The sequence below is a fragment of the Rhodotorula paludigena genome (assembly GCF_050403205.1).
Source record: "Rhodotorula paludigena JCM10292 DNA, Rt_paludigena_JCM10292v1_ctg46, whole genome shotgun sequence".
Lineage (NCBI taxonomy): Eukaryota > Fungi > Basidiomycota > Microbotryomycetes > Sporidiobolales > Sporidiobolaceae > Rhodotorula > Rhodotorula paludigena.
This window is the reverse complement of record NW_027481412.1, coordinates 99-15,686: the sequence shown is the minus strand read 5'-3', so window position 1 is coordinate 15,686 and position 15,588 is coordinate 99. Positions and strand designations below refer to the sequence as shown.

General features: G+C 62.2%; 7 protein-coding genes across 7 annotated transcripts; 5 read left to right on the top strand and 2 right to left on the bottom strand.

The window, feature by feature from the left end:
* Nucleotides 1-20: 20 nt before the first annotated feature.
* JCM10292_007266 (cytochrome P450) lies at nt 21-2,336 on the top strand (the record flags this gene model as incomplete). Its single annotated transcript, XM_076651121.1, has 9 exons — nt 21-79; nt 139-334; nt 420-555; nt 656-919; nt 985-1,311; nt 1,375-1,439; nt 1,495-1,686; nt 1,749-2,081; nt 2,145-2,336. 9 exons carry the CDS (start codon nt 21-23, stop codon nt 2,334-2,336), a joined length of 1,764 nt encoding a protein of 587 aa, XP_076503276.1.
* A 199-nt stretch (nt 2,337-2,535) lies between these two features.
* On the bottom strand, nt 2,536-5,094 carry JCM10292_007265 (uncharacterized protein; the record flags this gene model as incomplete). The annotated part of the gene is made up of 3 exons (XM_076651120.1): nt 2,536-4,236; nt 4,300-4,354; nt 4,409-5,094. 3 exons carry the CDS (start codon nt 5,092-5,094, stop codon nt 2,536-2,538), a joined length of 2,442 nt encoding a protein of 813 aa, XP_076503275.1.
* Nucleotides 5,095-6,062: 968 nt separating this feature from the next.
* Nucleotides 6,063-8,331, top strand: JCM10292_007264 (uncharacterized protein; the record flags this gene model as incomplete). The annotated part of the gene is made up of 12 exons (XM_076651119.1): nt 6,063-6,122; nt 6,186-6,205; nt 6,268-6,297; nt 6,353-6,387; nt 6,450-6,511; nt 6,563-6,789; nt 6,845-7,133; nt 7,194-7,602; nt 7,660-7,798; nt 7,976-8,068; nt 8,135-8,201; nt 8,260-8,331. 12 exons carry the CDS (start codon nt 6,063-6,065, stop codon nt 8,329-8,331), a joined length of 1,503 nt encoding a protein of 500 aa, XP_076503274.1.
* A 965-nt stretch (nt 8,332-9,296) lies between these two features.
* On the top strand, nt 9,297-10,571 carry JCM10292_007263 (alkene reductase; the record flags this gene model as incomplete). The annotated part of the gene is made up of 4 exons (XM_076651118.1): nt 9,297-9,737; nt 9,795-9,879; nt 9,939-10,270; nt 10,329-10,571. 4 exons carry the CDS (start codon nt 9,297-9,299, stop codon nt 10,569-10,571), a joined length of 1,101 nt encoding a protein of 366 aa, XP_076503273.1.
* A 1,720-nt stretch (nt 10,572-12,291) lies between these two features.
* On the top strand, nt 12,292-13,253 carry JCM10292_007262 (uncharacterized protein; the record flags this gene model as incomplete). The annotated part of the gene is made up of 4 exons (XM_076651117.1): nt 12,292-12,590; nt 12,650-12,884; nt 12,944-12,991; nt 13,053-13,253. 4 exons carry the CDS (start codon nt 12,292-12,294, stop codon nt 13,251-13,253), a joined length of 783 nt encoding a protein of 260 aa, XP_076503272.1.
* A 264-nt stretch (nt 13,254-13,517) lies between these two features.
* On the bottom strand, nt 13,518-14,099 carry JCM10292_007261 (OsmC family protein; the record flags this gene model as incomplete). Its single annotated transcript, XM_076651116.1, has 3 exons — nt 13,518-13,654; nt 13,713-13,840; nt 13,900-14,099. The coding sequence occupies 3 exons, from the start codon at nt 14,097-14,099 to the stop codon at nt 13,518-13,520; spliced, it is 465 nt and encodes a 154-aa protein (XP_076503271.1).
* A 323-nt stretch (nt 14,100-14,422) lies between these two features.
* Nucleotides 14,423-15,363, top strand: JCM10292_007260 (uncharacterized protein; the record flags this gene model as incomplete). Its single annotated transcript, XM_076651115.1, has 4 exons — nt 14,423-14,559; nt 14,619-14,823; nt 14,886-15,083; nt 15,241-15,363. The coding sequence occupies 4 exons, from the start codon at nt 14,423-14,425 to the stop codon at nt 15,361-15,363; spliced, it is 663 nt and encodes a 220-aa protein (XP_076503270.1).
* Between the last annotated feature and the right edge of the window lie 225 nt (nt 15,364-15,588).

Sequence of the window (15,588 nt, the reverse complement as noted above, 5' to 3'; positions counted from 1 at the left end):
ATGCTTGCTGTATCTTCCGAATGCACTCGATCACGCTCTTTGCTGCTCGCGCTGTCCAGCACCCGTTCCTTGCGGCTGGGTGAGCCCCGCTCCTCGTCGCCCTCTTTCATCAGTATTGCTGACCGTGTCGCGCACCAGCTTCGCCGTGCTAGCGCTCTTCGTAGCTGTTCCGCTCTACTTTGTCGCAGCGTGCTTCGTACGACCGCTTTTCTCGAGCCTGCGGGACCTCCCCGGCCCTCGGAACGACCACTGGCTGCACGGCAATCTCGGGCGCATCTTTGGCGGCGCACCAGGCGAGGCACACATCGCGTGGCAGAAGCACTACGGAAACGCGGTGCGGTATCGCGCTTTCTTCGGCGTGGGTTCCCCCCCTTCCGCTCCCTCGTTGACACAAAACTGACCTTGCGCCAGGTGTACAGAAGGACCGCCTTCTCCTCTTCGATCCTGTCGCTCTCAACCATGTGCTCGTCGCGCATGCGTACGAGTACCCGCGACCGGTTGAGGCTCGCGCAGACCTCGCCATGGTTCTCGGTCGCGGCGTTCTTTTCGTCGAATGTGAGGCCTGCTGCCTCGTAACTCTGTTGCTCACTGTCGCATCTGCTTTGAAGCTCGAAGCGAAGGCGATCATTGACTCCTACTCCCTCGTTCCCTGCAGTCGACGATCACCGCCGTCACCGCCGGGTCATGAATCCCGCTTTCGCACCGAAGCACATGCGCGCCCTCACACCCGTCTTCTTCAGATACACGCACCGCCTACGCAAAGTCTTGACGCAGCTCGTCGAATCGAGTGCCGGGGATTCGTCCGCATGGCGGAACGAGCAGCAGCGCCTCGCGTACGAGGAGAAGAAGCCAAAGGGCGAAATCGTGCAGGACGTCATGAAGTGGATGAACCGCGTCACGATGGACATCATCGGAGAAGGTACGTCCCCGGCTCCTTCTATCTATCGGTCGCGCCGCATCGACTTATTGTCTCGGCGAGAACAGCTGGCTTCGGCTACCATTTCAACTCGCTCTCTCTCGAGCACAACGCTTTCGGCCGCGTCTTCACCTCGGTGTTCACCCCTCGCGCCTCGGCAGCCAAGCCTGCACCACGCGATGTCCTCATCCAGCGCTTCGTCGCCGGTGTGATTCGCCGCCTGCCGCTGATGAGCCTCGCCGACTGGATCCCGAACCCCAGCATCAAGCAGCTGCGCGACGCATTCAAGCTGGTCGAGGTTGAGAGTATGAAAATTTTACAGGCGAAGAAGTCGGAGGTCGAGAAGGATGGGCTCGAGAGCGTGCAGGGCGGCAACGACTTGATTGCGCTGCTACGTATGTCCTATTCTCACGACTCTCATGAAGCACGCTTCACTCACCGAGAGCGACCGCGTACAGTCAAGTCAGTCAACAACGAGGGCAAAGCCTCGATGTCGGACCAGGAGCTTCGCGGCCAGCTCACGGTGCGTCTCGCCTCGTTCGCACCGCACAGCACCAAGCTAATGTGTCTTCGAGCAGACTATGCTTATTGCCGGACATGAGACGACCAGCACGGCTCTCACATGGACGCTCTGGATGCTCGCGCGCGCACCTGAAGTACAGGCCAAGCTGCGTCGCGAAATCCGGCATGCGCGAGCTGGCCTCGCCGACTCGGAGGACGACCTCGACAGCAAGGATCTCGACGCTCTGCCCTACCTCGATGCCGTCACGGTGCGTTTTTGAAGTGGGCGTCGTCAAGTTTGTCCTGGACTGACCTGGCTTTTAATTCACAGCGCGAATGTCTCCGCCTTGAACCGCCCGTCACCTCGACAATCCGTCAGGCAGCACACGACGACTTCATCCCTCTCTCAACACCCCTCCCGTCCGCGCGCGATCCGTCGCGCCTTATCTCGCACATTCATGTCCGCAAGGGCCAATTCATCTTCATCCCGATCCGCGCTGTCGGGCTGTCAAAGGACGTGTACGGCGACGATGCCGAGCACTTCCGCCCGGAACGATGGATCGAGAGCGAGGATGGTACGGGGAAGAAGATCGAGGGCGGTGTTGGGCTGACTGGGTCGAACTTGACCTTCCTCGCTGGTCCGCGCGGGTGCATCGGCTACAAGGTGCGTTGGCTTTCGGTCCCTCGGCGCTCGCGCGCTCTACTGACGCCTCGTGCTGCTGCACAGTTCGCCATCTTGGAGTACAAGGCGATCCTCTCCGTCCTGATTGATCACTTCGAATTCGACCTGCGCGACCCAGAGATGCAGGTCGAGGGCCGTGCAGTCATGATCACCCGCCCACTCATCGTCGGCGAGGAGCACAAGGGGAATCGAATGCCGTTGCGAATCAGGATTGCACCCCGGGACGAGTCGCAGTAGTGCCTTGTTGTCCATGTATCGCCATCGCTGCCTCTTCACACTTCGGGTTAAAACGACGGCACAGCGCAGAGTTGCAAGCTACGAGTCCCAAGACATGGCAAGGTAGGCAGAGCACGTCGGAGCAGGGGAGCTACAGCCGCGAAAGACGAACGAAAAAGCCGAGAGAGAGGCAAAGCATCGCGAGGAGGGGGAAAGCAGATCAAGACTGCTCAGTCATGTCCGCCGGCATCGAGACGGACCTGCCAGCACCGACAACGGGCTGCTGCTTCGGGAACGCATCGCCGGCCTTGCGCTTGGCGGCGGCCTGACGACGCTTGCGGCGGCTCGTAGGACCCGCCTCGCCCGTCGGCTTTCCGCTCGCGGCATCTTCATTGACAGCCGCTTGCGCCGTCACCGTCGTTGCCGAGTCGCTGCCACCGGGCGAAGGCGCGGCAGTCGAGAGGTCGGGGCGCAGAGCCGCGCCGCCAACGCGGGACGAGTTCAACGTCGACGTCGAAGGGCGCTGCGGGGTGGGCGGTTCGAGGCGCACGCTCGGCATGCCCTCCTTACCGTGCTGCGACTGCACCGTATTGATAACGTCGCCGAAGGGGCGGGACTGCGACATGCCCTTGACCTTGCTCTGCCGCGCAGTCGTGGAAGACGTCGGGCGCGCGGGTGACGGTACCGAGATCTGGAACGAGCCCCTGCGCGACCTCGACGGCTGCTGCGACGAGGAGAGCGGGCCCGCCTGGGCAGTCGATGCAGCAGCGGCAGCGATGGCAGCGAGTGCCGGGTTGACGGCATCGGCGATGGAAGCGCGGCGCGAATGCGCCGACTGCGACTGCGCCTTCGGCGCCGACGTGTACTGAATGTGCGCCGCGCTCGAGACGTGACGGGGACCTCCGCGGCCCGACTGCGCGAGACTCGACTTGCGCATGCCGCCGGGCGGCGGGAAGGCCGCCATGGCCGAGTTGCGCCTGCCCTGCTCAAAGTACGCTTGCGTCGTGAGGAAGGCATCGCTGCGCGTCGGACGGTGCTGGAGGCGACGAAGCCGGCGATCGAGCTGCTCAGCGCGAGTAGGCGGACGAGGCGGGGCAGCCGGATGCGGGAAGAAGAGCGCAGCATCGTCCGAGTCGTCACCCATGCCGGCATCGCAGTTCAGCGAGGCGTCAAACGTGAGACTGTCGTCCGAGTCGAGCTCAGGTGCCGTCTCAAAGCTGGTTACGCGGCTCGACGGAACGCCGCTTGTGTCGCCGAAACGCTGCTGCGTCGCGAGCTCGAGCACGGTCGCCGAGTCGACGAAGCCGATGACCCCTTCGGGGCTGATGATGATGCTCGGACGACGAGCGACTGTCGGCTGGATGCTCGCCGACGAAGTGATCGGGTATGGCGGCTGGCCTGAGGAAGCATAGGCGGCCTGGACGGCGGCGGGCAGCAGATGCGGGTACGGCGACTGGTAAATGGGGCCATGACCAGAGTACTGCGTCCAGTGAGGGAATGCTACGGTCGCCGGCGAGTTGGTGGAGTCGGGCGGGAAAGGCGAGCGGTGAGCTTGTGCGAGCTGCAAATGCTGCGCTTGCAGAGCGAGTGCGACTTGCTGGGCCGAATCGTACTGCACAGCCGGCTGGAATTGCTCGTGCGTTTGGGGAGCAGGCGCGACCGCGGCAGACACGCCGATTGAATGGACGCTCGAGAAGTTCGCCGTCGCCTCGCGCCTGGAGAGACCTGCCTTGCCGCGAGTATGCGTGCTGCTCTGCTTCTGAGTCGCCGAGTACGAAGAACCGCCGCTGAGCGCGGCTGGTGCAGAAGCGTTGCGTTGCTGCGCCATGCGACCGGCCGGGGTGTAGCGAGCGTTGCCAGGCAGCGGGAGCGGGACCGGGCGCTGGCGAGCGATGGCATCGATCTCGTCGGCCGGAATGGGCTGTTGACCAATGAGACTGAGATGAGTCAGTGCGTCGACCAATGAGCGAGGTCGCCGGCGTACGATGAAGCCGTTGTCGCCGCCCTCGTCCACCGAGAACCGGAAGGCATCCAGGCCGCTGCGTTTCGAGCGCGTCAGCTTCTCTTTTCAGACACAGAGTACGAAGACGCACGAAGGGTTGCGAGCGTAGGGCAGGTGCGGCGTGCCGTGGAGCGACGGGATCGTCCTGAGGCCGAATGCCGCGAGCGCCGCCTTCGCCTGTTCCGTCAACTCGCCGATCGCATTCTTGCCTTTGTCGAGGACCTGGTGAAAGACCTTCTCGCGCACACTTGACGACGGCCCCGTGATGGGCTTGGCGCCGCTCTCGAAGGTCGGGGCCGCCGGATTGAGAAGGCCAGGCGGAGCACCCTGAAGCGCAGGCGCACCAATCTTATCGGCAGGCGGTGACGCCGGCAGCGTAGGCGCCCTCTGAGCGCTCGGCGAAGAGGTCGTCGGCGCCGCGTTGACCATCGAGCCAGAGTTCTTGAGCTCGCTGGCCGGGTCAGCCGAGCGCGTCTTGAGCGGCGTCTCGCTGAACGATCCGTTCGACAGGTCGAGCTTCTCGAAAGACGACTCGAGACCCTCGCTCGGGCTGCTGCCATGGTAGATGATCGAGCCTCCCGACGAGAAAGTGAGCGAATTGTCGGCGAGTGACGAAGAGACGTGATCTTGTGGGCTGGGCGGCGACAGCGCGGGCGATTCGACCGCGCGAGCTGCGTCACAATACGTCGCGATAGGCGTCGTCAAGCCGCTCGCGAACTTGTGTGTCGGTTCGCGGGCGCGTTGCGGCGTCTGCGGTGTTGGCGAAGGCGCGCTCATCGTGTCGAGACTTGAGATTGCCAATGGTCACCGAGTGTGCCGGCTCTTCGAGTGCAGAACTTTGCGAGCTGGAGAAGTGTCGCGGCAGCGAGTCAGCGATCTCGCTCGTGTCTGCACGAGCGAGCGAAGCGGAGCGAGGAACACGGGTGCACTTCGCAAGGACAAATGCAGCGGCAGATCGCTACAGGACGCGCGACGGGGGAAGTGAACGCACCTGAGCGGCGCTCAGAAGCGCGTCAGAGCGGGCTTCAGCGCGAGCTGAGGGCGGAAGACGGGCGCACCGAAGCGGGCGAGGAGCGGGAGGCCTTGCGTGACAGCGAGCACAGTACGAGGGCGTAGGGTAGGGGGCAAAGCGAGGTCCCAGAGTGTTTACGGTCCGGCGGCGTGCGATTCCAGCTCTTCGGAGGCGGAGCAAGCGAAGAGCAGGAGCGAGACGAGCGGGAGCCGCAAACGGTCGACCGCAGCAAAGTCGCATCGCGCGCGAAGCGGGTCGAGCACTCGCCAGAATCGCCAGTGTGCTCCTCAAACTGACTACAGAGTGCCCCGTCGGGCCCACTGCGCGCTCGCGAGTCGCGCCTTCCTCGCCGCTCAAACCCCCTTCGACACTTCATGGAGACGGCTGCAGACAGAGCGAGGGCTGCTGGCAAGGCTCTCCGACTGCAGTGCGCGCTGTCGGTCTTGCGCAGGCCCGATGACCCGGCATGAACGAAGCAAAGCGGCCCTTGCACTCATCGCCTTCGCGGCGTTACCTCCTGTCCTCTTCCCCGTGCGTCTCTGCGGATCCTCCGACTGGCTGAGAGCACGTTCGACTTTTGAGGCTGTGCATTCCACGACCGTCACTCCGAACGTGCTTGCGGTTCTCGGCTTGCTCTCGAGCGTCTTCTCCTCCTGCTTGCTTGTGTCCTTGCTAGCCCTCTCGCCGCTGTCACTGGGCTCGGGACTGCGTATCGCGAGCTTGACTTCTGCTCATGGGTCTCGCCCACTTCACGCAGCTCTGCCCGGAGCAGACGACCTTGACCGCCGTCCAGGTCGGTCTCGTTGCAGCATTTTCGCGGCGGAAAATGACGCTGATCCTCGAGCCCTTTCGGCAGGAATGGTGTGTCGCAGCCAAGTGAGTGAATCCGCCCGCACGCGCTGATCATAAGCCGAACGCTGACCTTGCGGCTCTCCCAGAGGGACGTGCTGCGGCATTTGCCCGAACACGTGGGTCTGAAACCCCATTCGCATGTGTGCGCCGGGGCTGACGCTTTCCACCAAGCCTATCGTCACTCGGCACACGTGTTGGATTGACGGGTATGTCCTGATGACCTCGTCCTCCCGGGTCACCTACCGCTCACCCTCCCATCACACTGCAGCAACGATCTTCTTCATTACTGCTGTGACCGTCTACGACCCGGCAGAAGCGCCGTTTAACTTCGCAAGTCTCGCCAGCTCTGCCAATGAAGACCCTGACCGGGACCTTCCGCAGATGGTCGGCGCCTTTCTCGCCCTGGCCTACCTCGTCACGGTCTTCCAGGCGGGATTGACAGGCAGCGGCATCTCGCGCTTTCACGCCTACTACGCCCTCTTCTGCTCGATGGGCTGGCTTTGTCCGCTGACTGCAGCGTCGGTGGTTGCGCCGCATTACGGCTACGGTGGCAGCCATCGCTATGGCCAAGAGCTGTCAGCGTATCCTTTCTCGATGCCGAGGCTCCTGTGCGTACTTCTGCCCGTTTTCATGGGAGTAGACTGACTGACATCTTCATCGCAGGCAGAAGAAGAGCAAGTCGAGCAAGAATACCGCTCGCCCACTCGCCAAGCGTGCTTACACGTCACACCCGCGCTCCTTTTACATGCGCTCCCTCGGGAACCCTTTCTTCGGCCAGACGAGCGGGTCTCGTCGACATCAGCACAGCCCTCTAGTCGGTCGAGCGCACGAGACAGTTCCGCTGACCGCGCCTGGCTCGACGAGCACCGATACCTCGCCCGTCATCCCGGCAAGAGATCCCGAGCTTCCTGACGCCGTCGGGCACTCCGTTCGGAGATCGTCGCGACACTCGGTCCGTCATTTCCGCTTGCGCTGCTCGCGAAGACAGTCCTCTGATGCGCAGTCTGCACAGTCCGCGAGCAAGCCCGAGAGCGCACCAACATTGCTCGAGTCGTTCGGCTCAGCTGGACAAGCCGACGACTGGTCGGTCCAGCGACTGACACCCGCGGCGCTCCTTGACGACGACAAGGCGTTCCACTACTCCTCCGAACTCTCGCGTCCTCCCTGTCGCCGCTCGTCGCTCTCGACGTCGCGCATTCCGGAGGATGAAAAGCTCGTGGAGGACGAGCACCGAAGCGATTCTCGACGTCGGTCCCGCTCCTCCAACGTGCCGTTGGCGGACACCAGCAACTCTCAACTGACGGCTGTGCTGGCGGAGCACGACGCACGGGTCGCCAAAAAGGCAATGGAAGAGCGTTGGCGCGTTTATGCCATGCTCGCTTCGACCCTCGTGCTCCTTGTGTTCTGGATCTTCGTTTTTCGTGCGTCGCCAACACTGACTTTGTCAGGGTAGGAGCCTGCCGCTTACATGCTCGCAGTGTTCGTACATGGCGATCTCGCGACGTTCCGTCTCGTTCAAGCCGACTGTCCTGAACCTTCCTCGACTCGCCTGCTCGTTGGCGGCTGCATTGCCTTTGTCTGTATCGCACCTTTCGTCATCGTACTTTGTATCGTCAAGTACGTCCTTCACCACCACTATTTCGTCACGCGTGTTCGAACATTACTGCGTACAGCTATTGGGACCATTGGCGCAAAGGTGGAAATGAACCTCGGAAGAGTGGCGGTTTTCCGCATCTGTATGTCTCGCTCACGAATGCTCTACTGCACGGTGGATTGAGTGAGTCCGAACCACAGTTTACGCCGACTGTTCGACTATTCCCGCGATCCGAACGACCACGTCAAGATGATCCTGCCCGGCTCAGTGTCCGGCGTCATCTTCCTTCTTTGGTGCGCCGAATCCTGCAGGTCCGCCTTCCCCTGTATTGTTCGCGACTGATGCGCACGTCCCTGCAGGGCAATCATCCTGTGGACGGGCTACGAGCTGGCGGCAACTCCTGACTCTCCACTCTTGGCGGAAGCGGTGGCTCATGCTTATTGCCTTATCTGCTGCATTCGATGACTGACACGCTCGCTCGCAGGAGCACTCTGCGACCTTCGCTACGGTCCTCTCCCTTGCGCTGTGCATCAAGCCGATCCTCGACCTCGTGTAGGTTTCGTCAAGTTCTCTGGTCTCGAGCGCAGAAGCTGACACGAGCGTACCCGATCAGGAAAGCTTTCACAAAGCGCTACCGCAGAGCTAAACACTACAAGAAGGAACAAGCGGAGCAGCACACGAGGATCCGCAAGTCCTCGCCGCAAGGCAATTCCGCCTCGGCGACTGATGTCCCGACCTCCGAGAGGCCATCGCTGGCATCCAACTTGGATTGCAAGGAGCGACAAGGGCGCAACAGTCTCCGACAGGACAGCTCGCAGTCTTCACACAGCCCAGAGGTTGAGCCGATCCCTGATCGCCGCTCTCGCTCAGGTCCCTTCGAGGTTCCGAGGCGGCGCAGTACCAGCCTCTCCCGGACGACGTCACAGGGACGTCGTGAGAGCGACAACACGGAGGGGGAGCGGCATAGTACGACGCAAAAGCCAGGGCAGGAGAAGCGGGCGAGTTTGCGTCGGCACAGCCTGCGTCGCGGTGCGCCCGAGGACTAGAGCGGTACCGCTAGAACAGTATAGAACGGGTACACGATGCAGTAGACCACCTTCGCGGGAAGCCATTGTTTCAATTGGCCTTCACTCTCTCCACTCAAGGTGCTTCCGCGCGCCTTCTCTCACGTCCTCCGCTTACGTGGGAGCGTCATTCGCGCATCCGTTAGCTTGAAAATGTGCGCGGTGACATTACCGGTATAGGTACACGAGACGGCGATGCAACACCGGTCGGCTATGTGGCCGACTCGGACATGGGCTTACGCGATCAATGACGGGGCCGAGGGCGTTGCGCTGCCGCGCTTTTCGCGAGTTGCTTTCCTCGCAAGCTGAGAAGGTGCTTGCTCAGCGGGTCCTGCTTCCACCCATACGCACTCCCCTCCGTCGCAGCCCCTCTCTCTCCGCTTCTTTCATTCACCCGACCTTCGCACCCTCCTCGACCGACCACTCTCGAGCAATCCCTGCTTTGCGCTCATCAGCCATGGCCAGCACGTCGAACCTGTTCAAGCCCATCAAGGTTGGGCGCCACATGCTCGAGCACCGCCTCGCGATGGCGCCGCTCACCCGATTCCGCGCCGACGCATCGCATGTCCACCACGACGTTGCCGCGACGTACTACGAGCAGCGAGGCTCGGCGCCCGGCACGCTGCTGATCACCGAGGCGACCATCATCGATGCGAAGGCGGGCATCTACCGCTACGCACCCGGCATCTACACGCCGGAGCAGGTCGCTGGGTGGAAGAAGGTCGTCGAGGCGGTTCACGCCAAGGGCTCGCACATCTACTTGCAGCTTTGGGCTCTCGGCCGTGCGGCGGATCCGGAGGCGCTCAAGGAGGAGACGGGCGAGGAGGTCCAGTCGGCTTCCGACGTCGCGTTCGAGGGCGGCGCAAAGCCGCGCCCGCTCACCAAGGAGGAGATCAAGGTGCGTTCTGTCCAACATGCCAAGCCCTTGAGCGCGATCTGACCGGTTTTCTCGCAGGATTATGTCTCGTACTACGCTCGCGCCGCCAAGCTCTTCGTCGAGGAAGCGGGCGGTGACGGCGTCGAAATCCACAACGCGAACGGTATGTTGCACTGCAGTGCCATCAAGAGGCATGGAGACTGATGGGCATGCTTTTCGCAGGCTACCTCCTTGACCAGTTCCTCCAGACCAACTCGAACGCCCGCACCGACGAGTACGGCGGATCTGTCGAGAACCGCGCGCGCTTCCCGCTCGAAGTCGCTGCTGCGGTGACGGGGGCAGTCGGCGCAGATCGCGTTGGCATCCGCCTGTCGCCCTGGTCGACCTTCCAGGGCATGAAGATGCCTACCGACGACGTCAAGGAAACCTTCTCCTACTTCGTTCGCCAGCTGGTCGAGCGCCACCCGGACCTTGCCTACATCCACGCTGTCGAGTCGCGCATTGCGGGCAATGCGACAATCGACGCATCTGAGCAGGAGACGCTCGACTTCCTGGTATGTCCGTCGCCATGCTCTGTTTCTAATTCTTTCTAACTCCCGCTTACCCGCGCAGCACGAGATCTGGGCTCCGCGTCCCTTCATCATCGCTGGTGGATTTGACGCCGAGAGCGCGCCCGTTGCCGCCGACCGCTACGAGAACACGCTCGTTGCTCTCGGTCGGTACGCAATCTCCAACCCCGACTTTGTCCGCCGCATCCGCGACGGCATCCCCCTCGCGCCGTACAACCGCGACACCTTTTACCTCCAGGGCCCGGAGAAGACGGAGGGCTACACCGACTATCCCTTTGCAGCATAGACCCCTCGCAACGTAGAGCCCGTAGAAAGATAACCCTTGCATTCCCAGTGTCTGTCGTCTAAAACCGTCTGGGACTCTAATCTAAAATCGACCCATCGGGTCCCGCTCCATCTACGCACGCGGCGGGACAGAGCGTTCGCCCCTGTCGCACGGCCGCAACGACTTCACGTCGAGCATGACCGGAATGGTGGCACTGGATTCGTCGCGATTGTGCCGACTGTGCCGTTGAGTGTGCGTCGGCGACGAGGTGTCCTTCCTCAACACCTCAACTGAGCGGGCTCGACCCTGCCCTCGCATGCTCGGTGAGCTTGCTGATGGGTCGGCAACAGCGGAATAGCGCACAATGATGATGGGGCCTGAACGATCATGGCCAATTACTTGATGCTGAGGAAGCTGTGACCGAGCTTGTCAACTCCACTTGTAGCGGGAAACAGCCACGGGAACAACGGACCTCATGGAGCTGCGGCAGGCCAAAGTGGCCGCGCAACGTGGCATCCCGTCTGAGCTCCTCTTTGGTGAGCTCCCAAATCCCACGCTGGTCGAGCGGTGAGAGGGGCAGCGGCTTCTCGTGAGCCCAGGAGCGAGCTGATCGCAACTCGTGATGGTGTTGCTGCCTGCTGATCGGCTGAAACTGCTGCCCTGGCTGCGGCGGCTGAGACGTGTGCCGTGCAGCGGGTATCTATGTTGCGTGTCGGTTAATCGAGAGAGGAGCAGCAAGGAAGCGGCGAGAGGGGTGTCGAAACTCACGGGGAGCCACCCGTCGGGCCCATAAGGCTCGCGGCGCTGGCTATATTCGCGCGACCAGATATTTGGTCTGTCGGATGTTCGATATTAGCGCACCGGCATGCGAGACAGTGTCCAGCAGCGCGCACTTTCTGTCTGGGTTCAATCCGAGCGGATTGGGTTGCACAGGTTGAGGGTAGCCGCCGGTAGACATGTCAGTCGAGACGCCGGAGGCAGTAGCTAGGAACGGGAGTCAAGGAGCACGCGGACGCGAGGCGCATTAAAGGCCGGGCGCAACTTAGGAGAGCGTACGTCCGCGGCAAGTCCGATCGTCTCTACGTTCGTGAGGGAGGCAGGAGCCGGGACAGACGACAGGAGACGCCCACAGTGTGGCTGACACGGGAAGACAAGCGAGCCTCCGGCCTGGAACGACAAGGAGAGACGGCAGGACACCCGCACGCAAGCGGTGCAGGGCGAAAGAACAAGCGAACGCCGCCACGCGCCGAAGCGGTCAGCCTCTCTCTTGTGACACGACTGAAAAGCCATGTCAATGCCGCCTTGATGCTGAGCGACCGCGTTCGGGGGCGAGAACCGGGCGCTCGGGAGCAGCTCGAGCAACAGCTACGACGAGCACACGGCTTGAGGCGGTCTCAGCATGAGCGCTGATACAGGCAGTCCGTCGGACGAGACAGATCTCGAGCGCCTCGACGTGAAGCAGCACCAGCAAGATCCGAGTGCATCGGCGACAAGGCGATCTTGGGGAAGAACTGATGAAGCGGCAGCGCAGGCACAGTGACAGGAGGGCGGCGTGATCCGTCTGTAGTGCTCTCCAGAAGCAGCGCGTGACACTCCAGCCCGCTCTCGGACTCGGGCTTCGGGGTCGCATGACATGAGGCTGAGGAAGCGACCGGGACGACCTCGTCGCCGACCCGGTCTTCCGAGCTCTCCTCCTTTGCTTGCCTTCCCTGCCTGTCTGCTCTGCTCGTCCCTACCTATCATGCCTGCTGCTGCTTCCAAATCGATCCTCGTCGTGTCCGGGCTTGGGAATGCCACAGGAACAGGAGCGGCTGTCGCTCGACTCTTTGCTCAAGAGCTCGGCTATCGCGTCGCGCTCGTCAGTCGCCCTCGCCAAGAGGTCGAAGAGCTCCGGAATGAGATCAGGCGGCAGGGAAGCGAGGCGGAGGTCGTCAGCGTCGAAAAGTACGATTACAAGGAGATGCTCGGCGTCTTCGAGCGCGTCAAGCAACTCTGGCCCGACGGACGCGTCAAGGCGGCCGTGTGGAACACGGCTCAGTGGTGCGTTTGCTTGATTACTTGTTTTACAGGCCATTTGACCCCGCCTCGTCGTCCCGCAGGTCCAACATCCCCTTCCTCGACATCACGGAGCACGACATCTCGCTGTCAGCTTCGACCAACATCGTTGCCGCAACTGCGTTCTCCCAGGCTGCCGTCCGAGTCTTCACCGCCGAAGGCAGCGAAGAGGAGAAGGGCGGCACTTTGATCATGACGGGCGCGACGAGCGCGTGGCGCGGGAAGGAGGCTTTCGGCGCCTTTGCAGCCGGCAAGCACGGTCTGCGGGCGTTGAGCCAGGTCCGTCCGACTCACATTCTTTCCTGCGCCAGAAGGCACTGACTTTCCCTTGCGTGCAGTCGATTGCACGCGAATATGGCCCGCACGGCGTGCACGTCGCGTTCGTCGTACGCTCGTCTCTCAAGCTGCTCTATACAGGGATCCAGACTGATTGACAGGCGCGTGCAGGTCATTGACGGAACGATCATTACGAAGCGCACATTGAAGCTCTTCGGCGCTCGCGAAGGCAAAGAGTCGAACTGGCTGCACGACGAGAAGCAGCGGCTGAGTCCCGAGTCGATTGCGAGGGCATATCTTTACCTTCACCTGCAGTCGCCTGATGCGTGGACGCTCGAGATGGATCTGCGGCCGGCAAAGGAGAAGTTCTGAGCAGATCAGTTTCTGGCGGCTTCCTCCCCTTCTGCAGCGCGGTCGTACATGTACAATGTGACTCTCTCACAGACCGGAGTCAACGGTGATCGGAGGCTATCGCTGTGAGACCTGAAGCCTTAATCGGACTGCATGTGCGCGTTCTAAGATGCCGACGCTACACGATCTGGCTCTCACATGGCACTGCATTCTGCAGGGTCTGCAGTACTACACAGTACCGCTCGGTGAGTTTGATGAGCAAGTCGATCTGCACATGAGAAGGTCTCAACACCAAAGACGAAGGCGGAGGAAGCGGAAGTTGCCCACCTTCTCTTGGGGAGTATCGGGACAGTCGAGGTCAAATGTGAGTCGGATGGCAAGGAAGCCCACAGGAACGCTTTTGTCGACGCCCAGCGTGCCACCTGTGGAGAACAGCGCGGTCAGCCAGCGCCGAAGACAGAAGCGCAGGAGGCAACGCACGGAAATCGAGGTCGCCTTCCGCGGTCACGGTCCCCTTCTGCAGCGGAATCTCGAGCGAAGTAGCGACCGCCTTCAGTGTCACCCCAGTGCACGCAACGAGCGATTCAAGCAGCATGTCTCCGGAGCAGCTGGAGGAGGGTTCAGATGAGCCTGCAGACAAGACAACGATGGGTGCGTGGGGACGTACAGCTGCTCGGCATCCGTCCCTCCTGCCATCTGATGCAGCCCAGCCTTCTTCAGCGCCTTGCCCACGGAGAGAGAGCACGCAACGCCATCGCCCTCCTCGAGCGTGGAGGACGACGAGAGGGTGACGAGGGCCGACGAGGGGTTGCTGGTGTACTGCTCCTTGAGCGGGGCTTGCTGGGCCTGGAGTGCAGCCTTGTCCATCGCTGCTCTTGGGCTGCGGAAGGCGGAGCAGGATGAAGACGGACCCGCTCGCGAGTGCGGGGAAGTGTCTCATCTCTGCGGAGAAGATGACCGGCAAGTTGAGCTCTGCTTGCCTGCGCAGAGTCGTAGGTTCGCGATGCCAGCTCTCTGAAGCCTGACGCGAGCATGCAAAGAGTCTCGGGCCAGCCAGAGGCGAGTTGGGAGAAGCGGCAGGGTCAGCATGACGTTGCGACTCTTCGTCTTCGCGAGAAGGACGACGCCTCTCCTTCTCCTCCTCTTCACACATTCGCCACGTTCGCGACAATCAGCACAGCCAGCACAAGATGTCGCTCACTCCCGACGCCTCGAATCCTGCCGTGACCGACCCGAACAAGCGCATCGGAGACGTACTTGCGAAGGACCACAGCGATGTCATCCGACCAGGCGCACACGCGGCTTGGAGTCTAGCTGCAGCCGGATGGTTCGTGCTCTTGTCCGGTGACGCGAAGCCGGACGAAGGCTGACCGACCACTGTCGCAGGCTGACGATCATGGCCGTTCCGCTTCTCCTCTTCCCTCGCGTCCTTTCCCTGATCTTTGGCACGCTCCTCGCCGAGATGAGCGACCCAGAGACGCACGAGAAGCCTGGTTCGGACGTTCTCCGCACACTCAACATCCTCGAGCGCAGCCTGGCGGGCCTCGCGGGTCTTTCGTGTTTCGCCCTCGCCGCTCTTCTGCTCGTTCAGGTGAGCGAGGCCCGTTTTACGTCCCCTTGGTCACCTCTCACGCTTTCGACACTCCTCCACAGAGCGGCACCATCCCGTTCACGGGCTCCTTGACCGATTCGCAAGACTTGGCGTCGTCTCCCGCTGCGGCGCCGTACCGCAGCCCTTCCATCTGGATCGCCGCTGCCTTCTTCGGCGGTCTCGCCTACACGACCTACAACATTGGTCTCGTCTTCCTCGCGGTGCCGAGCGTGGGCCTCTGCGCGTGGGGCCTTTGGGTCGTGCGTCCTGTCTCCCCGCATCCTTCACACATGCGCCTACTGACTCCTTTACCCGTATACTCAACCCTCTCTTCCGCCCTCTGCTCCATCTCGACACGCTTTGACATCTCTGCGCCTAATGAACTTGTCTCGCGCCTTTCGGCTTCGCAACCCGCAGCTCTTCTTCGGGCACGAAGGCCGCGTAAACCAAGCAAGCGCAAGGGCATCGTCGTTCCCCTTCACCAACGTTGCCGCTGAGGAGAAGAAGGCCGAAACAAAGCAGGCGCGCAAGGAGCAGTAGGTGGGCGGGATGAACGGAGAATGCGGGCGGCGCCGTTTGAGTAGCAGTGCGAGGGTAGAGCTTGCTATACCGTTAATTCTCATTCGTGCTTGCTGGTCCAGAGCGCGCCGAGAGAAGGTCAAGAGTCGGGTTTGCGATTGCGAGAGGGGGGGGGGGGGGGGGGGGGGCCGGCGGGGGGGGGGGGGGGGGGGGGGCAGGCGAAGGGAGCGGCGGCAGAGGTGGATG